Raw genomic sequence first — 27,069 nt, forward strand, 5'->3', positions numbered from 1 at the left:
AGCAAGTGAAAGTTTTCATCTTCCTTTCACACTGTGCTTGTCAGAAGCCGAGGTTTGTCATGAATGGTCTGACCCAAGTCCTTTCTGAGGGAAAACGATGTAGGACAGTGAGATCACATGGAAATACTAGAAAGGGACCAAGCTTTTTAAATGCTGCAGTATATGGTTCAGTTCACATGGCTGTACTCTACTGTCAGACATGCATTCTCCTAACATTCAGGGAGCATTAAATATAAATACGGTGGCATGTTTATTTTATTTGTTTAATTGCAACTCACCTAAAAGAGGAAACGTATATTTTACCTGTAATGTCCTTCTAGTGGTAACTGAACAGTCCCTTCCTCTTCCATTGCTAACATACTTTGCTCTTCCTAGGAAGAAGGAATTTAGATGTGAAACAGGGTATGATCTTGTGAAAAGTAAATTTTATGTACTTTAAACCTTTGCCCCCTTTTCTTTATGTATTTATTAATAGTTCTTGAAATAACGTACTTTCCAACCCTTAATTTAAATATTTGTGATTAAACTGCCTCAAATTTTAAAGTTGTATCTTCAATTCACTTAGTTACACTGAGTGAGCAACTGTATGGTGTATTTTTAAAAATCATGCATAACTGGACATATACACAGCAATGTTAACATGCCAAAATTAGGGAAGCCAAGTTTAAGTTTGTGCACATAGTTTTAAAGCTGACAAAAGTTTTATTGCAGTGAAAAGCAGTAAAACAAGACACCAACATTAATTTTCATTTAAACAGGGAAAAGGCTTCTTTGAGGACAGGGAGTGGAGAGAATTAGATATATCTACCAAAAGTCTTTTTGTCCCATAATGACAACTTCAGGAAATCTTTATCTTAGGAGGAAGGGAGAACAAAACACCATCTCTCAAGGACCACGTCCTGCTTGCAAGAGCAAAGGAAAGCAAGTCTCTTGTCTTTCAGACCATAACACCCCAGGGCTCTGCAGGCATGTGCCAAAAGAGGATTGTCAAGGCTCCCAACACCACTACGTCAGGAAAACTGCAGCAGCCTTTACAAGAGGTTATCTCTGAAGCAAAACCTCTCAAATAACAGTGGCTTACAGTCTAAATAACAGGCAACCATGTGGGCAGGTAATTCCACAGACTTCCACATAAACCCACCCAGGTCTTGTAATCACATGAACAAGGTAAATTGCTACATGGGTAGCAAGGCAGCTCCCAGGAAGTTAAATGTGCCATCACATGGATGTAACCATCAAATCCTGCCCTAAACTGTCGCACTGTGCATGTGAGCATGGCAGATGCCAGAGACCTATTCTTCACCTTTATTAGATGGCTTGGTAACAGTTTACCCTTACGTTTGCTGGAAAGCGTGGCAGTGACTCTCCCAAAAAGAGAGGCTTGCCATTTTCTGGAATAGCACTGAACATCCCACATGCCTCACACACACTGGTAAGCTGGCATAACCTGAAAGAGCCAGAATTTTTGTAGTGTCCTCTATGTTTCACTATTACAGCTATGTTTAAAAATTCTTTTTTTTTTTTTTTTTTTTTTTCTCCAAATAGGAAAAGTCTCTTTTTGTTCATTCCCGTCTCAGATAGCCATAATTGATTTAAAACAAAGTGGCTAATAAAGGAAGATTTATGAGAAAAAGGCACATACAATATCCACTATAAATGTACAAGGCCTCAGAAAAACATGGCCTAAAAATATAAAAACAACTTAAGTGATGAAATTAGGATCCAATCAAATAAGTTTCAGATCTTGTCAACTATATTTCTGAATATTCTTGTGGGTAGAATACTTCTATTTTTAAAAGCCGTGTGATAGCAACTCTCCGATTAATTCCTTAGGCTACATGTCAGAAGTTTTATTACTAGTTAATTTTGTCATTTCCAGGCTTCACAGCTTCATAAGTTTTTGACAGTTGAACAGTTTTAATAATAGCTCCAAATATTTAGAAATGCCAAAATATGTAAAAATAGCCTCTCAAAATAGACAGTGAATGAAATAAAGTAACACCAGTAGATTTTCCCAGTTTTGTTTTCTGATGCAATCCTATCAAGCACGGGAAGGAAAGTGACATATAACCAAAACATAAGGATAATAAATAATTCTTTCCAATAACCAGACCCACAAGAACTGAGCTACCTTGGTTTCTTTTGGTTACTGTGAATTGTTATGACAGATGAATATTGTGATGAAACAACACTGGTTTGCTTCAGTTCAAGGGGGAAGAAAACAAACCATGTATTTGAACTTCAACCTAGTAGTTTTACAGACACATATTAAATAGTAAATAATAATCATGATACTTATCACCTAGGTAGAAACTTTTTCCAAAAATGTACTCTATTAGTATGGTGCATATGTCAAAAAAAGTAAAGTTATAGTTCTCCAAGCTACAGCTGAGGCAGTGAGTTGTCAAGGGTCACAAAAGAATGCAAAAGGGAGAGAAAACTAGTTTTCATGGTTATATGTTCAACTTATTAGCTCATGTCCTATTTCTGCATATAGACATACCAGGGGGAATCCTTACCCATATCATTTCACTGGTCTCAGATACCTCATGGCACCTCTGAGGATAAATTGCTGATTTACCCCATTCACATTGTCTCGTTCTTGCGGTACCCTTGTACTACCAAAATCTTATGCCTCACTGGTCACAGGTCTTTGCAGAGGTCTTCATGGGAACCTTAGAGGTTTGTCTGCCTGACTGTTCCCAGAGCACTCCTGCTTGAAAAGCCCACAGCCTGCCAGTACTACATGGCACAGTCTGCACCTTCACCTCCCACTGCAGCAACTACCATTCAACTGTGATAGAGCAGGACACACAACTGACATTTCATAACCTGGCACTGACATATTCTTCTTACTGCTCCTGCAGTTAGTGCTTCTCTGTCAAGACGTCCTTCATTCATTTGGACCCATGACTTAGGGACATGGTACTAATATCCTGTAACATTGACCAGGTAGCTATAAATACCAGTGACACAGGAGAAAGACCTCAGTCCCCTACATATAAAGTTACTTTACCACAGTTTTGTGAGATACTCAAATAAGTTATTCATGAAGCACAGGCTACAGAGAAATACTATCAGATGCAAAACTGATTAGGAAACTACGTTCATAAAGTAGTTATCAGCATTTCGCTATCAGACTACAGGAATGTTCCAAGTGGAAATGCCTAAGGATTTGTCCTCTGTTCATGTACATTCCTTGAAAGGAGATAAGGAGTCCAGATCTGAAAGAGTCATGGCCCTGGGTGGTTGTGCCACAGGCTGTAACTAAAATATTTGGTTAACAGGAGTTAGCAATGTCCTTTTTTCATTAGAAAGTGAAAGTAAATTGTTTCTGCAGTAGCAGAAGAGAAATTCTGGTCCAGGGTGTAACAGATTGATACTGCTACAGGGTTATGAGCAGGGAGGGCAGAGGTGGATGGCATGCAACCTGTGTATGGCTCAGAAATAGTTGGGACATGTCTTGACACTTAAATGCAGCAGTGCTCTCCTCAACATTTACAGCAGGGGTGAGACCAGTCCCAGCGAAGCATCAAAGTACCCGCAAGTACCCGAGGGCTTTCCTACAGACAAGTTCATCGCTCCACCATCAGCTGAGTGGGTCTCAGGAGGAATCCCCAACAGTGATGTTGATATGATGTTATCTACATTATAGCAGCATGGGATTCTACATCTTAGCCTATTAGATTTGAAACCTTAAAATGACATATAAAATATGAAAATATTGCAGTGTGGACACTGTTAGCAAGTCTACTTTTTGCATTGAATACACTTTAATTACAGAACTTTATCTAATTGTCTGAAGGAAATATTGATATTGTGTTTCAAAACAACAACAAAGCCCCACCCCAAGACACAACAAAATCCATGGATTTTAAACCATGACCCACCTCTTTCTCAGCATCTTCTAGTTTCTTTTTCTTGCTCTCAGGCATCAAATCATCTAACCAACTGAGCTCCCGTTTAGTAAAAAAGAAATCCATGAGTTTTCGGACAAATACCAAAGCTAGGACCTGTAAAGACATTTACTCAAAGAATTAGGAAATTAAACAAGTAAAACTGATATTTACACTTGTAGAGAAACACTTTCAAAAGTGACCACAATTTACAGCTGTAATTTTATCCTTTTATCCTGGAATTTTAGTTTGGACATGTCAACACCTGTACTTCCTTTGTTCAGACAGAGCATGACTTAACAACGACTGAGGTTCAGTAGATAAATTTTATTTTCAATAAGTGAAATAATCAGGGCAAGAGTAGTTAAGCAGCAGACAATATTTTTCTTTTTCCCAGCAAGACACGGAACTATAAGTAAAGTTCCTCTATGCAATAAACAATCTTCCTTAGTGAGTGAATTTTCTTTCAGTAAAACAACTACGCACTACACCTTAAACAAAAACATCAAATTGATTTTTAAAAAATTCAGAATGATTTTCTCTATGAAATATACAGTAGGGCTATCCACAGATATAAACTAAGTGCAAACTAGATTCAAACTAGAGTTTATACATAGAACTTTTGCTTATAAAGTGTGAATTATCCTCACACACTGAAGAGAAGCAATATTGTAATTACCCTCCACAATTATTATTTTTTAATTCAATAATAATTACCCACAAGTGAGAAGTAAATGGAATTCTAGTGGAAATAAAAATATTTCATACCATCATGGGAAAGACAATGGCAGCTCTTGAAACCTTTATAATCCACAGGAGTACAAGACAACTCAGCTGAATTACAGTGAAGAGATGGACTTTTCTAAGAGGAACATGCCTCAGATAAATAAAATCTGGCTGATGCTTTGCAGGCATCCAGAATAACTTTATCCTGTCAAAAAGCTGTAAGAGAATTTTTTTTAAAGTGTGCATCGAAATAAGCATCAAAATACACAGTTATTCATACACTACCTATAGATACCACGAATACCTAAGAATCAGGCAAAAACTGCACAAGTTCAGGTGCACAGGGACTACTTCAGTTACAACTGTAAGCCATGAATCTGTGCTAGTCCAACAGTGGTAAAAGACTCAACTTCTCTATGGTTGTGCCAAAGTTATCTGAGTAAGAATGAGAATCATATTATTTAGGTAAAATTTAATTACTTGGTTAGTCATACTTCTCAGGTTCCTTTCACTTTTATTATGCATTTGTCTCCTTAGATTGTAGACGTGCTGAGGTACCAGTGTCCACTAAATTACATTCTGTATAGCCACCCTACAAGAATAATCCTGCTCATTACTCTGCAATACATTACACAGAAAGAAAACAGTTACTTTAAAAACTTACTGATAGGATTTCAGGTCAGGAACTCTTAAAGTTATAGAAGTTATAGAATTCAAAGTAGATATGAATCTACTGTGAATCAAAATGAATGGAAGCCTGCTGATCCCATTAGGTATATGCACCATTACGCTGCCTTTCTTACACACTCAAAAATTTGTTTTCCAAGAATTGAGCCCTGCTCAATTCTTAAGCAGACAAAATGTTGATCATTGAGGGATCTTTTCAGTCTTAATCTCCTGTAGATGCAACTCCATTTTTTTTCACTAAACACTTTATCCCAAACTGCTCTCTGTTGCATACTGCACTCTTTCTTCACAAAAATCAAAGAAAAAAAAAAAAGATAAGCCAGAAAGTCAGCTACAATACCATTAGGAATATATAAGAGAGGTTCTTGTTTTTCCAACTTGCTTGTCTCCATGCTGACCCAAAACTTCATGTCAGCTAGCATAGCTCAGTGATGATGGTGATGCACCATCTCTCCCTGGGGGAATGAGCCATGCTGTATTCACACAATCTTTAGGAATTTTAAGTTTCAGGAATTTTTACTGTGCATGTAAAACTGCATTTTTAAAGGGTTATAATTTGGCCAGATTTGAGCAGATTTCTTTTTCACAGAAACAGCAAAAGGCACATCCTCCCACAAAAGCCATCTTTTCAAATCTCAATTCCTTGTCCCAACCTGGGGGAGGAAGAAAATGAGGGGGAATGCACTTTTCCAAGTAGAGATAGCCAGATTTTAGCATATCTTAAATATATTTCTCAATAGAGTACTTGCCCATAGTTCTGAGATACAGCTGAACCACATTAAGTTTATCTATAAACCTCAGTGAAAGCCAAACTACACTTTTTAGAATTTCAACCCAAATAAGACCTAGGCAAAGTTATAAAAGAAGAGTCTCTGAATAGACAATACTAATCAAAAAGCAAGATATGTTGTCAGTTTTGTCTATGAATAATAGGTTAAAAAGGTAATTTTAAACTCACAATTGAAAATTTAAATAAAGAAAAAAATCGGGCATTTTCTTTATTCTTTTTATTCAACAACCTCTTGCACAGTACAACTTGTGCTTTTGCCATGTGATCTTTCTCAATGGTCTTTGAATGTGTATCAACAGCTCAACTTTCAGTAACAAACAAAGGCACACTTGAAATTTCAAGTGTGTTTGTGTCAGATGGGCTAAAGGATTTAATACTGTGCCATTTAATACTGCTGTAGGCCAGCAGAAATGGTTCATACAATATCATTACCTGACTGCAGAAGTGCCTGTCTCATGCCAGAGGCTCATACTCAAGGCCACCACAGGTATGCTGCCCTTTCTCTAGGCCTGCCCTACATACCTGAGACCAGAAATTAAGTAGCACAGGTCTTGCTGTGGTTCCACCTCCCTACCTGGGGCATTTACGTGCACAGGAAATATCTTCAGAATCTCACCTATATCAGTTTTATGGCAGTTAGCCAAAAGCCTCATATAGACAAGTTCAAGATCAAGTGCGCCGCTACAAAGCACTAAGTTGGAAGCTAAAAAGGAAGTAGGCAAGCAAGTGAATGAGTAGGCAGGAGAGACGGAAGAGATCTTGATAGTTCTTACTCAGATTTTAGGCACAACCAAAATTCCCTTGACATACCAAGGGAGAAGAGAAAAATAAGCACCTTAAAAAAGAAAAAATGGAGCACATTACCTAAAGGAAATACTCTATATTTAGAGGGAATTCATTTTCCTTTTTAAGTGAGTCACTTTCAAGAATTTAAGGCTGGCAACGTCCCTTTAAGATTATATACAAAAGAGAATAAAATAATATAATAAAATTAGCTGCACATTTAAATGAAAGCATCATCAGTAACATACTCTACTTATATCCATTTTACCTGAATTCCCTTTAGAGATGAAGCACCCATGTAAAGAAATACTCCATAAAGTACTGGCATAGGAATAAACTGCATAAATAAGCAGAGAAAGGGAAGAGTATATTAAATACCATTTAACAATATTAAATGCTAAACAGTTGAAATTCAAAGTGCCATATGCCTGCATTAATCAGACAAGTTGTAAACTCAGATTCACTCAATTACAAATTAATAATGCTACTCGGATCACAAAGCAAAAGAAGAATCTGTCTTTACAGTTTTATTTTTCTCTCATGGCCAGTTCTGAGGACAACGTACATTATTCACTATTAAAATTAACAGAACTACAAGAAAAATGTGTTTGGTTCATACTTAATTTTTTTTTTTACTTAAAAGACTGCTCAGGAGAAAGTATCTGAATAGTAAAACTATAATCCTCAAAGAGCTATTCAAGATACACACAAAATGTTTCATGTTGCTGAAGGAAATGTTCTGTGCTATAAGCATTTATAAAAGGTGAATGACTTTCATGGAATGACACTGTAAGAGAACACAGTAAATATTCAGGCTCTAAGTATAAAGTGTGTAGGTTACAGGATATTTCCATAGATAAGTATTTGTTTTAAATACTAAATGCATAAAACATGTTCAGTTTGGTTTCAACAAAGGTAAGTTTTTATGATGTACGTAATAAAACACTACTGGGATTTTCAAGTTCTAAGGGCTTATTGCCTTCACTGTGACAACAGCAAGTCTAAATTCTAATCTTACTGAAGGCAGTGAATGGACTCTTACTGATTTCACTGAGGCCTGACAATTCTTATAAACAGTATTACGCATATAGATGGTATTACATAAGCATATGACTAGACACCCAGTTTCAGGACACTGGTGAGCAGTGCAGAGCATGCTGGCAGCATAAGAATTTTTGTGTTCATTGCCAAGAATTAACCACAAAAAGTCTCCTGCAACTATAAAGGTATTTTTAATAATCCAGAATTCACAAAATGTTCTTAAATTATCTAAATACATTTACTTATTTGTGTAACTGAGCAAGACTGGTTCCTGACAATGATACACCATAGGTGAATGGCAGAATTCACTCTGACTTCAGCAAGACTGGATTACATTACAAGGTTTCTGACTTTAAAATGTTAGATTTTCCTAGTGATTTTATTAGATGAAATTAAAATTTCACTCTAGATTATCACTGTGCAAAAATTATTATAGTTAGTAACGTGCCTGGAAAGGGCAGTCTTTAAATAATATAGTAACAGCAGTGAAACGTTCCGTGTACTGCACTATTATTTAGCTTTTCCATATTTCCCCCAAATTACCTTCAGAATACTTGTCAAAAAGACAGATGAGCCCATCAGGATAAAAATCATGAGCCCTGTGACTCTTTGCTCCCGGATTCCAAGAAATTTTGGCTGTTCCCCTGGAGCAGAACACTCTGATTCCAGTTTTAAGCTATTCACGTGGGAAATAGAGAGAACAGTGGCTGCAACAAACCATGGCAGTCCCATAATAGAGCACACTCCAAGCATGACTGCCACCATGAGCAAGTCAAGATGGTATCCACATCCTTTCTGCAAAAAAAAATGCAATGACAGCAAGAAGTTACAAAATGACATCTGAAATAAGAAGATTGGCAGGCATTCCTAATGAACAACTAGAGACAATTACAAATTACGTGATTTGTAGCAGAAAATTGCTACATTGTCTTTTATGTGGTATCTAGGCTGGGTCAGTAGTGGTGGCAAACTGGTTATCTAAGGGGAATTCCTACCGTTCGCTTGGTATGATTAATTTTATTAGACTCACTTCTGTTTTAAGTGTATATATCATAAATCCAAAATAATTTGGTGCCACAATAATGGGCAACAAATAGTTTTTATGCTTGTAGATGCAATAATAGTAAGACAATGGAAAATACTGACATTTTTCTGTTTTAAGTAAATCTCTTCTCTCAATGACAACAAATGCTAGTGTACAGAACATCCAACTGCACTACCAACTTGCCATAGCACTAATCTTAATAGATCATCCATCCACCCCTATAGAGAAGGTAAAACATGAATTTTGATTCTTTCCTATATAAAACTTCTCCAGTTAACATTTACAAAATCAGTTTATGCCCTAAATGGCCAGAAAACTACATCAATACATGTAAAGTCTTTATAGATGGCAAACACCATAGTAATAAGTGTTCCCTAATGTACTTCCATCTAATCTAAGAACAGGCAGGTAGATATTAAGAGAAATTAAGCTATACATTAAACTACAAAATAATCATAATCATCACCAAGTGCTGTTTTGCTGGTTTCCCTATTCAATATTGAGAAGTAATATAATAAGCATTCATATGGGAAGCCAGTATAAAACCCTTGGTTTTGGACCATCTCTGTAGCAGTTAAATACTTTGTCAATTTACCAGCATTATGCTTTGCTTTTGTAGTTGTGGACACAACACACAACATTTTGGTCAGACCTCAGGCACATTTAAAAGCCTACATATTTGAAAACGACCAATGATCTTCATCAAGCTTACTCATATAAATGTTTGCTAGCATAGATAGAAGGAATATTTCTTTTTCTATTTTAGTAAGTATCCAGGAATACTATGTAGCTGCAAGCAACAAATCAAGCTATTTTTCCTTAAAAAAGTCAGGTAGTGAGTTACCTCCTCAATATGGCAACAAATCCAATGTCATGGTCTGATGAAGCAGTGATGTTCATGCAAACAATGAATATGTTGAACCATAATTTTGCCTGTAAACCCATGCAAATGCCTTTTGACATAAAAAAAGTAACTAAACTAAACTTGGAAGGGTTTGTTACAGAGACTGCCAAAAGCTGAAATGTGCACTATTTAGAATTTGCTATGGGAAGTATAAAAAAAGAGGGGAAGAACGAGCTGGAAGCAAACAAGTCATATCTTTCTGAAGACAACTTTAATTTCTAAAACGGGAAGTGTCTGGGTTTATGAAAATGCAAGCCACATCAAAATGAAAATGCCATCTTATTTACTTACTTTATTTGAAAAGGGGAATTCATATAAAATACAGAAAATGAAAAGAACCAACTCTAGCGGCCTTCCCTCACTCCCCAAAAGCACTCGTGAGTCTTATCTCCAAGACACATCTTGACAAGCTCAGAGACGTGTCAAACAAAGATATTAGTTACATGCACAATGCACTCAAAGAAAGAGTTTAATTCTAAATCCTAACAGAGACACCTTTTTTTACCTTCTGACACATTTATGAGGAATGTATCTGCTAATGCATACAGAATCCGAGAGCATTTCCTCACATTCATACATGATCTGAGGAACCTGACATATGGGAAGAAAAGGAAGCATAGCAACAGGTGATGCTACACCAGACCCCAGCAAAACTAAAACGCAGCAAGACAAGGGGGCAGCCAGGAGGACCATCTGACTCCCAGATGCCAGTGCTGAAAAAACACATTCCAAAGCTTGGCAGCAAATTCCTGCATCTGTCAAGTTAACCACATGCAATGCTATGGATTGACATGAAGAGCCAGGCTGACAAAGAGGGCAAAAAAAGAACATATCAAATGTCACAATCATCCAAGAAGAGGCAGTGCAGAGTGAAGGTTGCAAATGCATTTGCTAAAGCAACTTGGGTTTGGATTGCTGCTTATTAAAAGTATGTCAAAAAAAAAGCCTAAGCTCGCTGCATATACATGTACAGAAACCTGCTGCTAGATTTTGCCCAACAGTTTTTCAGAGGGGTGATGTCCCTTTTTCTCTCTCCATCTGTAGGCAACTAAAGTGTTAGAGAAGAGCAGGAAGTTGTCCTATGTTGTTTTAAGAACCCATTGTGCCTCTAAAGTTCAGTCTTATTCTCCTCCATTCTTTAAGAGGGAGGACATATGAAAAAATAGATGGGTAGAAGTGCAGAGAAAGATGAAGAGAGGAAAAAAAATCTTGTAATGCAAAATAACCCCTGATTTTTCAAAGTCCAGTCCAGTAGGCAAACACTGTCTTTTAAAGGGGTAATATAACAGTGATGAAGGAAATGATTAACTTCCTTCTTTTTTTTTTTGGTGAATTGGTATCTTCCAAATAAAGTATAGAGGATAGCATTTTATTGATTCAGAATCTCTGTACCAAATCACAGTAGTAAAGACTTCTGTAAGGCAGCAAATCACTGAACAGAGGTCATAGATACTTCATAGACTAATGGAAAAATGCATAACAATGCTTAATAACAGTGCTACATAGTATAAAATAAATTAGCATCCTCGAGTAGATAAAAATACATAAGTAGATAAAATTACATAACCTGAAGCAGGAAATGACAATAAAATGAACTATTTGACTGAATACCTTTAGTTTGTGTTCTTTTCGATTTATAATGACAGCTGTGATCTGCTGGTCCATAAAGATAAGGATAGTACAAAGCAGGGCTGGAATTACAGCTGCAATGACTGTCCACCAAGGATTAGGCCCCAAAGGAGTAATAAACCATCCACGATCATCTCTTGTGGGCTACAAAAAGAAAGTCATGCATGACTAAGGATATCCAAGGATTATCTACACAAGAACACACACAAAAACATTTCTAGGATACAATTTCCTTTAAAATTAATAAATTATCTCCCTATACAAGATGACAGAAAAAAATGCTAAACTTCCTATAATATCAAAAAGAGAAGCTATATATAATAAAAGCATCTAGGGTACTGCAGACTTGGTTATATTTGGAAAGAGACCCACCCAACTACACAGGCCACTGATCAGAACAGTTTTATAGCATATGGTGAGCACAACAAATTCTTAATAGTATCACTACTCCCTGACTACGAATACATAATAAAACTACTATAGTGCACTATTTTATTAAAATAGTAAGGCAGTGCAACTAATCAACAAATTACCTTAAAAGCATTTGGAACCTGAAGTTTTGGTGATGGAATCCCAATGGCATAGTCAATTAAAACCATGGACAAAATAGTGAGAAAGACAGCAAAATCGCTGACAACAGATCGCACCTATGATTATCAAGAGAAACGACAACTTTAACAAAAGCACTCATGTCATTTAGGATCTATTAGGACTCATTTCTTTTCAGAGTTTCAAGACATTTTTTGCTTACAGCTAAAATCATATTTATTCTGGTACAATTTTTTAACAGAGAACAGACACAGTGTCCATTTTACCAGCAGCAAACTGAATTTGCAGTGCAGATGGCATTCATGCTTACACACGACTAATGACAACTTTTGAATTAAACAAATGGCACACACCTTTGTTGGGAAGTATCGACTAGTTTTGAACTGCTTCAGTGTGGATGACAGAGTTACTGTAGAAAAGAATAAGATGACAGACCAGAAGAGGACATCTGGAACGTAAGGGCCATGATGACCACAGGCTCGTCCAACAAACTCTCCATGAAACTTTTTACATTCCTATCAGGGAGAACAAAGTAGTATTGTTCTGAAAAGTATGCTTATGCTGATACTTTCTTTCCAATTACTTTCCTAAATTGCAAGCAATCTAGATGGTATTAACAGAAATAGTAAAGTCATTTTTAGGTAGTTATTCATTGAAAAAGTAAGACTACAAGTATTTCTATATGGTCTATGTGGAAAAGTCTCGAACGCTCAAAAGAATCACCTTTTTAACAACTATTACATGATAAAGTCATTAAAATATACCATAAAGAAAGTCATTAATTTAAAAGCAGATTTATTTCAAACTGAACACATTTATTTTCTGTTTCAAATACAGGTTTGCTCTTCCTAATTCCTTCCAATAAAGGAAAGTTTGAAAACAACCAAGAGAAAGGCTGCTCCTGAATTCCTGCTTCATTCTCAAGAATTGACTTTTGTTTTAACTTCGCAGGTCAAGCAAGGAAAAAGCTACTTGGAATGTACAGTATTAATCTAAAAGGAGACCAATACATTTAATACCACACGGGGGCGGCACATTCCACAAATTATCTTTTGCTTTAAAATGTGATCAGGTAAAACGTATCAGAACCCAAAATCTGCATTATTTTTTCCAATATAATTTAAGATCAACTGTGCAGTAGAAAACGTGTCTGATTATTCTGCAGTAGCATCCTTAGCTGTTAAAAATCATACTTCTTTGTCTTAACAAGACTTCTTAACAAGCAGTGAAATAGGGTGTAGCTAGAAAAATAGGAGCTACAAGCTCTGGACTTGCAATCCTTTCCTTCTCCTTCCCCAAACCCTCCATGTACATTAAGACAAAAAAACACAGCATCCAGAATCAGAGATTCCATACAGCCATATCCTGACAAATCAGGATCTCTTTGTTTCAAATGAACTGGGTCATTGGCTCATCAAATGCACATCACAATACTGCGGCTTGCCATGTTATGAGAAACTTTGTCTTTGAACAAAGGCTAGCTTGAAAAACAAACAAACAAAAAACAAAACAAAACAAAACAAAACAAAACAAAAAAAAAAAACATTTCTATTCAAAGGCCATGAGACAAAGGAGTGGAAAACTTTTTTCTTTTTTTTTTTTTTCTTTTTTTTTTTTCCCTCTTATAATATCTAGGATAAATGTGATGTACTTTTGACTGATGAAATTGATGTTAGCTGGGAAAAAATATTTCAGGAAATACTTAGCAGGAAATTTTCAGGATTTTGGAACATGAAATCAAAGACTTATCCTGGCCTGAGCTAGACATTGACATTGGCATAACACACATTCCTTGTGTAAGAAGAGGCACCTACGCACCTACCGAAAGGACTTTGTCACCATCAGAATAAAAACTCAGATCATGCTTAGTTTGTCCTAGACAGCAAAAAAAATAAATAAATAAAAATAAATAAAAATAATGTTCTTAGTGGGTCTTACTGTGGGCTTTTAAGAAGTGTTTGTCTTTCCTGACCAACCTAAATCTCCAAAAATTTAGAACTCATACATCAGACAAAAGAAACGACAAAAAGAACTGAGCAGCAGAAAAGACAGTGGGGTAAGGCTGACCAAATATTTATAGACAACTAGGTATAACCTTTTATTGCATTTCTATAGCATAGGAGAATTGAAGTATCCTGATGATGCTTGCAAGAAATAAACACATGAAGTATGAAAAAACTTGGATATTTCTTTGACAATTATAGGGATTCACAGGAAAAGTTGGCCAGTTATATTGCTATGCATGTAAACTCAAATTTTGGTAATAAGGTTTTTAGAAGTTTTGAAGGGTTTTATATAATGCAGCTGGTCTTTTACATTTATAGTTAAAACAAAATCTGTTATTTTAAATCTCCTCAGCTGCAAATGTACTCTGAAAAACACTGTCAGAGATCTGAGAAAGTGAGAGGAGGAGTCTGCCCCTGCACAGATGCTCTTTGAGTGTGCTGCAGTTTTGAGAATATTCATTCTGGATTGCTGGAATCCCTCAGGCCAGCAGTTCTCAACTTTCTCTCTGCTGTTGCTACACCAACAGAGTTGAGGAGCAGTCCTTGCTATCAAGACATTAACAGCCATGGAAGAGTGCTCTTGCTTACTCATGATAGAAAGACACCAGTTCTGCATTCCTGCTTTTGAAGGAAAAAATCTGTGGGAGGTGGTCAAGACAGATAGGGCTTTAAGCACTTCATTTGGTTGTGCTTACGATGGGGTTAATTCTAGTTTATTTTTTGAACCTTTAGCTTTATGCCTTTATCACTCAATTCTCTTTTGCTTTGTAATGAAATTATATCTTTGTGAGAAAAACTGTTGGCTAGATCACAATATGCCACTTTTATCAGGTTGCAAAGGTTGCTTCAAAGAAGTAAAATCTAAAATAGTAAATCCTTTAAATGTGGGAAAGTGTACCATTTAGAAACAACTTACCCATGTGAGCTAACCCAAACTGTATATTTTTCCTGTCCTTCCTCCCAGTAAAATAATTTGCATAACTAAGAAATCCATAAGACTGAAGACCTAGATAAGAGAAATTTGGCCACTGAACAGGAGCTATACAGAATTTCTCCCTTTCCTTTCCTTTATAGCCTGAACAGCTGGAAGAATGTTTTAGGGGAAATAAATGCTTCTAGAGTCTTTCTACACAAGGGAACTTTGGTTTTGCCATCTGGCAGAATTTAGGACAAATCAGTTATCATTTGACATGTTTAGACTTAATCTCAGTCAAACTCTTGTGCTAGCGTGTCAAGGAGTTTCCAAAGCAGGGCACAAAATGCACATACTTGCTTTAATGTGTACTATCAAAGACTGCATAATGATCTACCAAAATGTTTACAAAAAGAGAGAATTCTACAAAGTCTATGTTAACTTTTGTTCAGTTAAGCATATTATATGCTTTATTTGAACAAGTAGGATCAGAAAAAAACATAGTATTTTTCCTATACATATGTTGCTTAAGAATAGAAAAAATGCTTATTTATGCTTATACCTTTATTTACTAAATTCCAATATTTCACTTACTGACACAGTTAGGTTCCCCCATGGCACGTCAGATGCAGATATATTGTAGTCCTGCCAGTACTGCAAGGTTTTATTGCTAGGATGTTCTGGTTCCACACAATTGCATCTGAAAAGACAAAACAGTATCTTTTCTTTAATAATAAAAGATGTGTCTGATACAAATCCAAATTATCAACTTTATGACACATTAAAATTGTGCTCTACTTTGCCATATAATCTTAGTTTAAATGAATTCAGTAAATGCATGCTTTAAAGCCATTTGTAGTTCAGTAACTAGTGCTATTACTAGAGTAAAATTTGCTGTGAGGTGCATATGCATATATAGTACGTAACGTGACATATTTAAACCACTGTCCACAGCATGTTTTTCCATCTGTTTTCCTCCTATTCAACTGATACTCCTGAGCAGAGTTTTTAACACTAAGAATGTGCCAGTCCTGTTCCACTAGCTTATACCAGTATTTCCCTACATGGGATTAGACACTATGCACAGTTCCAGGGCTGACACGTTTCTGAAATGCAAACTGTCTGTATTCTGTTTCTTTTTCTTTACCAGAGCACCTTAGCGCGAAAAACGGACAAAGCACCTGGTCAACTGATCTCTGCAAGATCACCAGCACCAAAGGCTCTGGGAACTTTTGTGTCTGTTGTTTTTCCTCTCCCCACAGCTACTTTAAAAGCATACTTTTCATTCTAAATTGTGTATTCTAACATACATAAAGGTGAAGAGGCAGTGTGGGAGGACAATACTTCAAAAAGGCAATTTAAAACAAAAATTAAGTCTTTAAAGCCTCTGAAGCAACTGTGGGAGGCTTTTTCTTTGACAAAGACTTCAAAATCTGCAGGATACTCTTTAGGTTCCGAGATGTCAAGTGTGCTTTGCAGTTCTCTTCAAATTAATCCTACTTCAAAAATCTATAGTACTACATATCCTGCTCATATTTTAACTTGCTTATGACAGCTGCAAATAAATTCTGTACTCCTTTTTCTAATAAAGGTGTCAGGAGTAACTGGGTACAGAATAAAATCTAACTATACAGTAGAGAGCCATTAAGCACACGCTTGCGTTCCAATTCTAGCAGAGTATCACTTTATTCACTTAGCTAAGCCGTCAATTTTCTCTGTGGACATTTGTCTTTCCACAAAACAAGGATGATGATTCCTACATAAAATTGTGATATTTTCTGTATATGGTTTTCTGCCATCTACATCATGTGTACAGATTAGTGCTATTGTATTTCCATTACAATACTATACATGTGACAAAACAGCTGCATTTAATATACAGAGCGGGAGAGATGCAGGTTATCTTTGTGCAAGTCCTTGCTTTTATTATAAATGCAGCTATTTATAAGAGAAAGAAAAAAGTCTTACAGCCCATGAACAAAAAGAAAAAAAAAAAGAAAAGCAATGGCATTCAGAAAAATAGAGGGCCTGAGCCAAAAGTCACTGAAGACTGGATCTTTCAAACAAACAATATGCTTTGGATCAGGCCTCAAGTGCAAAATGAACGCGTGTTCAATGCATGTTTAAAATATTACAAAATAAGTAAATGAAGCACATCAGTAACAGTGAGTTAAGGTAGCATAATAAAGTCAATAAATGGGATGTCTATGCTACTGCAAAGGAGTATTTGACATTCATGCAACAATACAAGTGTGGCTATTTCAGGTTACTATTGCTTCCTGGGAGCACAGGAGCTCCCTGCTCCCTGTGGTCCATCGCTGATCGCAGACTGGGAAGACGCTGGGTGATGGCCCATCGGAATTTGATTACAGTAGGCCAAGGTGACGTGAGCTGTTCAATCACAGTCACTTTATCACTAGAAGGGAAGACTGTGCATGTCACCAACACTATACAGTACAACTACACGTACTGCAAACTGCACAGTTCCATTTAGAAGATAGAAAAGCCACAATTTTCTATTTCTTTAAACTCAGAAACCTGACCGTTGAAGGCATAGTTCAATACAACTCAAGTAATTCACCTTCGGATGAGATCACCACTCTGTTTATTGCTAGATCAATACCACTTTCCTTCTTCACAGCATTCAAGTCTGGCCTGTACCAAGTTTTGTTGGCATTTACTGTTGGCAGATCATCCTTCAGGAAGTGACTTATGCAAACTCTGCCCATACAGACAAAAAACTTTACCCTGCACTCAGCTTTTGCCATTCAACGGTAGCAGAATCAGGCCCTAACTGTAAAGATCGGATCCTGCTTTCTACTGAAAGAGGTAAAATTGAAATCAGAGTAGATCTTTGCTTAGCATCATAGAAATGGGAGATGGAATGACAATCCCTCTCCAGCCCAGAATACACAACTGGAAGTTCCATTCAGTGCCAGAATATAAAAGAGTGACTACCAAAATGTGGCATTTCATAAGAGATGTAATTACTGCATGATGACTATTTCCCAAAACAACTGACCGACAAGGAGGAACTCACATTAGAGAAATAAGGCTTTCTACTTTCATCTCTTAAAACTATTAGTCTCTTTCATCATCATTTTTACTCTAACAGACTGGTCAATTCTCAGGAGAAAAAGTAAAATACACTGAATTATTAACCACTAACACATCTTCCTATTTTCTTGATAAATTATTATTCAGAAGGTGGAATTAAGTAAAATTGCTTCTTGAAGGTTCAAATGTGCTTACATCCTTTTAAAATTGTTTAAGGTGCTAGGCATAGGCACTTGCCCACTGCAAGAGATGTATGTGAAGTTTATGCTGTTACCAATGAACAAGAGACTGTACATACATCTATTAGTACATTTTCTAAGCAACATACTCAGCTCCAAATACAGTAGCAACTAAGCCATATACTGCTATGTCTATTGGTGGTAACAAGCTAGCAATCACCTTTGCTATGCCAAAAGATACAGAAGGATTAATTTGCTTCTTTTTCATCATGGCTAGGAAGAAATTGCTTTTTTCATGGCTAGAATATAGGCAGGAAAGAATCTGACATTAGTTGTGGTGGCAAAAGCATAGGTGTCACTACAGTAAAAAATAATAGCAATAATAATAATAATAATTAAAAAAAAAACCCTCTGCTGCCAATCTGATGATTTTTTCTTAAGTTTCATTAATTTTAGGCAACCATCATAACTTCACTGTGCATGACATTTTCTGCATTGTTCTGTTTTCAAAAAGCAGAGCTAGGGTTTGACAACCACAGCTTCAGGACACCTCAAACTACTATTAGTGTTCCCCCAAAGGAACAATCATTACTAACCCTATTAGCACTGAAAAGACTTGTCTGTATGACCTCTCTTCCTTTGGACAATGGGAAAAAGAATATGGGTTGGTAAATTAGAAACTGGTTGTTTTACATGTAAAGTTGTCCCCTCCCCCCCTTTTATCAGCAATAAAATCACTGTTGCTCAGCAACCAGTCAGGTGAAAGGTTCTGTACTAAAACAATCCTGAGTGTACCTTCTTACTACAAAACAAGAAACATATTCCCTAGGCCTATTTACTTGATCAAAATTAACATAAGTCCGGTGCAAGAATCCCTAATTTCTACCTCTCATCCCCAATTCTTCAAGTTCGTTCTCCATGTGCTTATGAAGCTCCATTGAGCACACCCTCCTCCCCACGCTGTGCAGCATGGTGTGAGCCCATTCTGCTGCCATTACAATGTAAGAACTTGCATGGTGTTTTTGTGAGTAAATAAATAACCCTTACATGGTGCAGCTCCTTTGGAAGCCTCACGGCCACTCATCCCTAGGCAACTGCCATTTTACAGTATATTCTTTTCAAGGCTGGGAAACACTTCCTACTAAGTATTTTATGCAACTCATAAGGTTCTGTTTTAGAGTTCTTGTATTTCCAGCATGCACATACTAAAAACTACATCTATTAATACTAGATAAGGCTCTGCTCTATAAAAGGTACAACTGGAGCTTCTTCATGACTAGCTAACACACTATTTCCCTTTCCTGGAAGGGAAAAATCTCTTTTGGGCTCACTTAATATAGAGAATGAGATTTACTTTATATGAATATTTATATTTATATAAAAAAAATACAGGCAACTATGACAAATAAGTTCCAAAATGTGTTTGGTTAAACAACATGTCTCACAAAATATCAGAACACACATTTGGTAAAGAGTAGGAAGCTTTTCCCCTAAGAAGCAGACTATGCTCTATGGGTATGCTGTGCATTGATAACATAGCAGAGTAAGAACATCATAGGAAGTTGAGGATAACATCACTAATTTCATTTTAAAAGTAATGCATTATAACATACACATAAGCATTGCTAATATTGTATTTACAAGGCTGAAGGAAAGCTCAGCAGTATCAGAATGCCACTCATGTTTAGGTTGTCTCCAAATATACTGTTTTCATGTGACTCTTATGAGTACTTGAAGAGTCCTTCTGTTTGTCCAGCTGCTACACAAAAAGAGACAACAGCATCATAGACTTCATCTCCTCTGCTGTCCCATATGTACAACACCTGTATATCCCTGGCATTATATTTACTATACTCCTTCTCATGTCAACATTCATAACGATGAAACCAAGGTCTCAGTGGAAAAGAAACTGGAAGCAAAATAATTAATACTGATGGGAAATAGACTTGTCAGTTGAGTTCTATTCTCAGTATCATGAAATCCTTTCAAGGCACAGCTGTCACGGCAAGATGATTTTTTTTTTTCATTTATTAATGAGATCTGCCATCCTGAATTAGACCATTGAGTCATTAAGTTAAGTAGCCCCTCTCTGACAATCAGTAGGCATCTAAGTATATTCTACAAATTTGGAAGTCTATATAGCTTAGTTGGTGAAGTTAAGGAGGAAAAAAAAACTGTAGAAGTATCTAAATATTACACTCAGCAGCACAAAAAATTCATATACACATAAATATATCTATATTAATATATTGGGGGGGGGGGGGGGGAGGATTATGCAACTGGTGTCACAGTGAACAAATCACAAAGAATTGGGTTTCTTTGGACAGCTCCTAAGAAGAACTTTGTTCTCCCAAAGGAAAAGTCTAGAAAACAGATTTATAGTTATGTTGTAGTTTTGTTAAACTTGTCTGTCACTCATAAAGACTGGTCTTTATTAGCTGCCAGGTGCAGAATGCAGTCCACTCATTCTTAGCAATATTATGGTATGTAACTGCTATGGAGAGAGTTTATCTTGAAGAAAATCCGTGTTATTATGTGGGACATTTCTCATTTTCATTATTCATCTGAAAGTTTTCACTCAGAAATAGTTCTAGGTTGTAATCTCACCCCACTTCCAAAGCTAAAAAAATAAATCACTTATATCTGAGAAGAGATTTACAAACTATATGGTCAGATTAACATTAATTTTTGATCATTCAAATGTAGTGTTCCAATACACAAATATTGTAAATGTAATGTAAATGTAATTGTAAATGTAAATGTAATTTACAAATACTGTAAATGTAATCCAAGGATTGTACAGATTTTTTTCCAGATTAAGACAACATTGTATAGACCAGATGATTGCCATGCAGAATTACTTAACACAGAGATCCTATTCCAAAGCAGAGGGTGTAGGGAATAGGAAAGAATGAAGCTAGGTGAGCACCTACTGGACTCAACAGAAGGAGAAAATAAAACAAGTCAGTTGGGTTGAGGAGAGATAGGGAAGTCCTGGAATAAAGCAAAATTATTTCTGGATTCCAGGATTTGTTAGGAAGCAGAAGAGAACCAGCACTAAAAAATGGTGATGACAGTAGCATGGTTCTGGGTAGAAGAGGGACATTCTTAGGGGAAGAAACAGAGGATACCGCACAGTTACTTAACTGTAGGGGAAAAAAAGTTACAAATGGGGGAAGGAAATCTATATTCATATCTGACTACAAAGAAATCATTACATGAACTGGAATTCAATGGTATGTTTGGGATCCCAATGAGAATCCCATGTGCTCATCATTAGTGACTACTCATTCCACCTGCAATTCAAGGAATACAAAGAAGAATGTAATTTTCATCCAGTAATAATGTATTTGATTAATATCAATATATTCTCTCTCTCTATATATATAGAGAGAGAAAGATTTAAAGCTTGTTTGTGCAGATAGTGGTATGCACAAAGCTGATCTTCACAATGACTTCTAGAAGCAATGGTTTTCTATAGCCTGCAAAAGATACTGAGATTGACATGATCTTGGCTCCTTAATTACATCAGAGTGGGATTTTCTACTCCTAATTCTTAAGTGCATGTCAATACCAAGACAGATTGTAATATGCATATTACTATGCCAAGAAATCACTTTAAAATTATTCAATGTAATCTGTTAATAATTGAGTAACTTCTGGTAAAGAATTATTAAAAACAACATGAATCTACCTCTCTGAAAAAAAGGATTGATAAAAAAACAGAAGGTATATAAAGTCCCAAGATCTGAACCTTGCTCAGAGAAATAGTTTATCTTCTGTATTCATAGACAGCTATCTTAAAATGTTTGTCTTTTAAAGAATACTGGATTGTTTTCTAAATCTCATTATTTTCATCCAGGATTTTCATTTTGTTTTCCTTTTGAGAACCTCTATTTTCGATCTACTCAGTAACAGAGGTCTCCTTTCCTAGCAATATTTAACGTACACATTAAAACTGATGTGCATTGGTGTTACAGACAGAATTCACTAACTGGAGATATATTTGCTATGGGAGTAGGAAAAAGCAGGAGGAGGAGAATGCAGAAATAAAAGAGTTGCTATGCCAACCTACAAATGCTAATGGCATGACAAATACAAAAAGGTCACAGTAAAAAAAAAAAAAAAAAAAAATACTAAGAAAGAAAAAATAGAAAGCCCAGACCAAAAAATACGCATATTTCATTTAACAAACACTACAGCTACTGTATTTAAATTCCTTTAAAAAATGCATCTTAAGGGAAAAAAAACTGCACCTCAGCAGCAAACTGAAAATCAGGTTGCCTTTGTCCTTTTTTTTGATCTAGTTCTTAAGTCCTTATTACCTATAGTCTAAAGATGGCACTTTAAGAAAAAGTTAACCAGATTTTCCTGAAAGATCATCTGAGGATCATGACCAACATTTTAATGCAAAGTAACAAACAAACATAACAAAGAGAAAGAGTAAAAAGTGCATCAGGACTAGTTATACGCTCATTAGATCATGCAACAAAAGATACTTTTGTCTTTTTGAATTTGATAGGATTCTGTAAAAAAATAATATATTCTACCTAAAGTTGTAAAATAATAAATAAGAATACTTTTAGGAGGAATTTGAGCTGATTTTCAAATATTTGGGTATGTGCAATCTAATAAAAAATAAAACAAAGCTGTTCTAAATGCTCTTTTTATAGTCTTCTAAGGTTTATTATGGCAGATACTAGTAATGATTTCTATGCTCTTAAATGTAAGAGGAGAATGTAGTGAAGTCTTTTCTATCAAAATCCTGCAATGGAGATTGTTTATGACAGAAGTCAAACCCACCCAAAATACGTCTTTCTCACTTGAAATATGGTTACAATCTGTTTGAAATACAAACCATTTAAAATGTTTTCTTTGTCTTTCTAGTACTCCAAAAGATGATACTAGCAGCACACCAATGACTTTTCCTGAGTCAAAGTCATTTCTTCACCAAGACAAAGGCAACAATACTGGGATGCAAACCTATGGACATCAGAGCATCCTTAGAAAGGCCACATGATACAGGAGAAGGGCTAGGCCACAGCTTAGACCAAAGCTTCAAATATATTCATTACCCTGACCTATTTATCTTCTTTTGTTTTTAGTAGACAACAGTGAGAATACAGAAAACAGGAATTTTACAGTATAACCTGAGTTTTCTAGTACAGAATTGCAGATTTGAGATAAAGATTTACATAAGCTTTGGCAAAGCATCCAAAGAGAAATGAGTTGCTCAACCTTTTGAAGTTCACCCATTGCTAATTAAAGAACTGCCAAGGCTTTACTAACAATTAAAAACTTGTCTTTAAAATCCCCAAAGATAAAAAATGCAAACAGCTGTTTTAATTAGCAAAACAGCAGATACTAATTAGCTTCTGTAACAGAGTATGCTGGTCCTTTAAGGACAGGACCAGTTTCAGTTCAAGTCTGCTACCCATTTGAACTACAAATAGGACTGGAGTCAGATGCTGTAGAAAAGTCTTCTCATTTCTCATGAAAGTCCCCAAATTCAAGTCCACAAAACTGAGATTTTTACTTCAAGTAAGTTTTTGAGCTTACTTGTCTTCTAGTAAGATCCTTCTGGAACTTATGGATCTTTCTGGAATTGATAAAGACATGTGGAGTTATTCAAACAGGTCCTGAGGGCAAGCCAAAGCTGTTCCTGGCTGTCTATGCAGAAGGAACCATAGCAGCAACAGTAACTTTCTGCACCCATTTTCACTGGTAAACTGGGTGCAAGGAAAAGGCTGGCATCAGATGAAAATGTTTACAAATATGCTGAAAAGGGAAAATCAGTTTTAACAGTGAGGGAAATGAAATCAGTCCCTTGAACTCCTCCTGGCAATGTGTGCTGAAGGAACCAGACTATTAAGAAAACACTGTTGGCCTTTGGAATATGGAATGAAGGGAGAGATTTTTCCTTGAAGAAAGGAAGATGAGGTCTTTCCATTTACCTGGAAGCAAATGGACTATGATGGCTTTTTTTCAGATGAAATTTGAAGGAATACAGCTCTGAAACTTAGGAAAAATGCCCCTGTAACATAATTGAACTACGGTGCTGACTCTGATTTGCTAGACTGAATGTTTGTTTTCCTTGAACGTTATTTTGAAATCATATTCCAGACTGTTTGTATTTTAACTAACTTCCTTTTTGAAAAGTTGTATACTTGTTTTACCTTCATAATGTCTTGGTCCAAATAGGTTAAGTGCTTTTGGAATTATTTAAACACATCAGGCAACCCATTTAAAAAATTCTTGAACCAAAAGAAAGTATTAAGCATATAATTTTTAAAAACTGTAATGCTTTTATTTTCAAACTCAGTAAGGTTTCAAGCTCTGCCAGTAAGCTTCTCTGACTGCACCACAGGGCTCCATGGAGACCTTATAGCAGTCTTCTAGTACCTCAAGTGGGCCTACAGGAAAGCTGGGGAGGGGCTCTTTGTCAGGGATAGGACAAGTAGTAAAGGTTTTAAACCAAAAAAAAAAAAAAAGGTAGGTTTCAAATAGATATTTAAAGAATAAATTCTTTACTATGAGAGTGAAAGACTGGAACAGGCTGCCCACAGAAGCTGTGGATACCCCGTCCCTGGAGGTGTTCAAGGCCGACTTGAATGCAGCCTTGAGCAATCTGGTCTAGCAGAAGGTGTCCCCATGGCAGGGGGCATGGAATTAGATGATCTTTAAAATCCCTTCCAACCCAAACCATTCCATGATTGTAACATTTGAGAAAACCGCACTTGGTATTTGAATGAAAAAGCAATCATGTAACAATGTAAGTTCTATGATTTTTGTTAATTAGAATTTTATTTCCCTCAACAATTTTTTTGGTTTGTTTTTTCCCAGAATATTTAAAGAAAGGGAAAAAAAAATCACAGTATTAGCTAGATGAATCATCATCGCTATCAAACACTGTATATCACAGAGACAGTTAATTTGCTGGGTGTTCACACACTCCAGATACATCAAGGAATGTAAAATTCAGTTTTTCAAGGACCAAACATGACTTGCAAAAATCAAATGTTAGCCTCAGCAATATAGGTACAGTTATATCGACATTTCCACTGACAGGTCTTTTTTACTCAGGAATTTTTGAAATTTGAATTGTTTATTTTTTATCTTGTGACGATCACATGCAAATGATAATTGAGATACCTTCACGTCCTGGGCAAATGGACAATGTGTCTGGACAGAGTAATATGCACATATCTGTGCTGCAGACTTGTCGAGTTCAGGATGCACCCAGCGTTTTGTGAATGCACTGGTAATTTGGACAGCTGAGGTGCAAATGCTCCAACACAGCATATCTTTCAGCTCTCCCAGTTTTTGGGGCCAGTTCTGAAGAACTAAGACAAACCATGGTGGAGGGGAGGGGAGGGAACAGAAGAGGCTGGAATTACCACTTCGCAATGTTCAGTGCACAGATCCTTGGAACAAGCAGATGGGCTCTTAGACAGCAGAGCAGACAGTGAATTAGATGCAAGATAATCAATATGCATACTGATGTCTCCAACAATCAGGTTTAATGTAAAAAATATATAAGCCACATCTCTTAAGAACTATGCTGCCTATAATTATGCCTACAGCTACTCGTTTTGACATTAGAGGGGTCAGTTGCCATGGTCATAATATTAGTAATAAATAGGCTGTTGCTGCAAGTAGAAGATATAACAGATGCTGTAAGTGCTGAGATAATGTAAGAGCTGAGAAGTCAATTTATTTGCACTATTCAGGGTGAATGAATAACTGAGAATATACGTTTGAAATGATAACCCTATAAATAATTGTACATGACCATTTTATCATACAATTTTGATCAAGATACTTATGTATTAGCTTGAAATCATCAGGCAGTAGTCAACAAACATCTGGAAGATGCTTGTCCTTCAGTAATTGCATTTGGAAAGCTCTAAAACTTTTAGGCTGGTATTCCAACACTATAGGACAGGTCAATAGCTTCAATTGGAGGGTGACAATTGCTGCCTTTTTTCTTTTTTTTTTTCTTGTGTGTGTGTGTGTATGTGTGTGAGTGCGTGCCCGCTCTGCATGTTCTGTATTCAAAGACAGTTACTAACAACAGGCAGCGAGTAAAGAGCACTCATCAAAAATCATTTTGGCATTCTGATCAGTGAATGGGATTTTAAATAAAAACAAATACATTGATTTTAAATCTAAGGAGGAGAATGATAAAACTTTATCATAAAATGTAGAGATACCTATCACTGTACCCCTATACAAAGCAAGACTGTTAATTTACCTTTCTGAAATCTCAAATAGATTTGCAGCTAAAAACAAATAAAACCAGCTTACAATGGATACATAACATCCCTATTTTTGTTTTTCATTACATATTTTAACATCTAAGATCTGCTTGCTAAACGGTTTCTGAATAAAATTTTGTCTTTGTATAGTATTTCAACATCTGTTTGTCAAAACAATGTGAGAACATTTTATTCTGTTTCCCTCCGCAACAGCTACTTTGAAGTGGTATAGGAAAAGAAAATCCACAAATACTGTTCTATATAAGGCTCTTTAGAGTAAAATATCAACTTCATTAAGTTAAACGAGATCAGGATATAATCTAACTGCATTCATGGTCTATTCTTGATGTTTACTGCCTTCTCTTCAAACTAAGATTTCTTTGTCTACCAATTAAACTCTTAGAGAAAAATACTATTTTTCTGCATGATGACAGAGCATGTCACAGCAGAACTAACTACAGTTTCTATATTTTAACTTGTTCTTTATATTAAGATATGCACACTCAGATTCAGGTTCTACTACCTATTTTACTAGTGATGACAACATATTTTCTCTGTTGCTGTGTTTTGTTTTTCTCAGCTTACAATGCAAATGAGACATTTGTT

The 27,069-nt window shown here is 36.1% G+C and overlaps 1 protein-coding gene across 8 annotated transcripts in view; it reads right to left on the minus strand.

Moving 5' to 3' along the window:
* SLC4A10 (solute carrier family 4 member 10) overlaps positions 1–27,069 on the minus strand; it is a 155,825-nt gene that overhangs the window by 7,371 nt on the left and 121,385 nt on the right. For all 8 annotated transcript variants that reach the window (XR_004253395.1, XR_004253396.1, XM_032189822.1 and 5 more), the window contains 9 exons: positions 15,564–15,669; positions 12,404–12,565; positions 12,035–12,148; positions 11,484–11,645; positions 8,467–8,718; positions 7,151–7,219; positions 4,665–4,838; positions 3,891–4,013; positions 304–371 (listed from right to left, as the gene is read on the minus strand). Coding sequence is in view for 6 of the 8 variants with exons in the window: in XM_032189822.1 (XP_032045713.1) it covers positions 304–371; positions 3,891–4,013; positions 4,665–4,838; positions 7,151–7,219; positions 8,467–8,718; positions 11,484–11,645; positions 12,035–12,148; positions 12,404–12,565; positions 15,564–15,669 (1,230 nt within the window). In the remaining 2 variants the exon portion in view is untranslated. The remainder of the gene's footprint in view (positions 1–303; positions 372–3,890; positions 4,014–4,664; positions 4,839–7,150; positions 7,220–8,466; positions 8,719–11,483; positions 11,646–12,034; positions 12,149–12,403; positions 12,566–15,563; positions 15,670–27,069) is intronic.

The sequence above is a fragment of the Aythya fuligula genome, chromosome 6, assembly GCF_009819795.1.
Source record: "Aythya fuligula isolate bAytFul2 chromosome 6, bAytFul2.pri, whole genome shotgun sequence".
In the NCBI taxonomy this organism is placed as follows: domain Eukaryota; kingdom Metazoa; phylum Chordata; class Aves; order Anseriformes; family Anatidae; genus Aythya; species Aythya fuligula.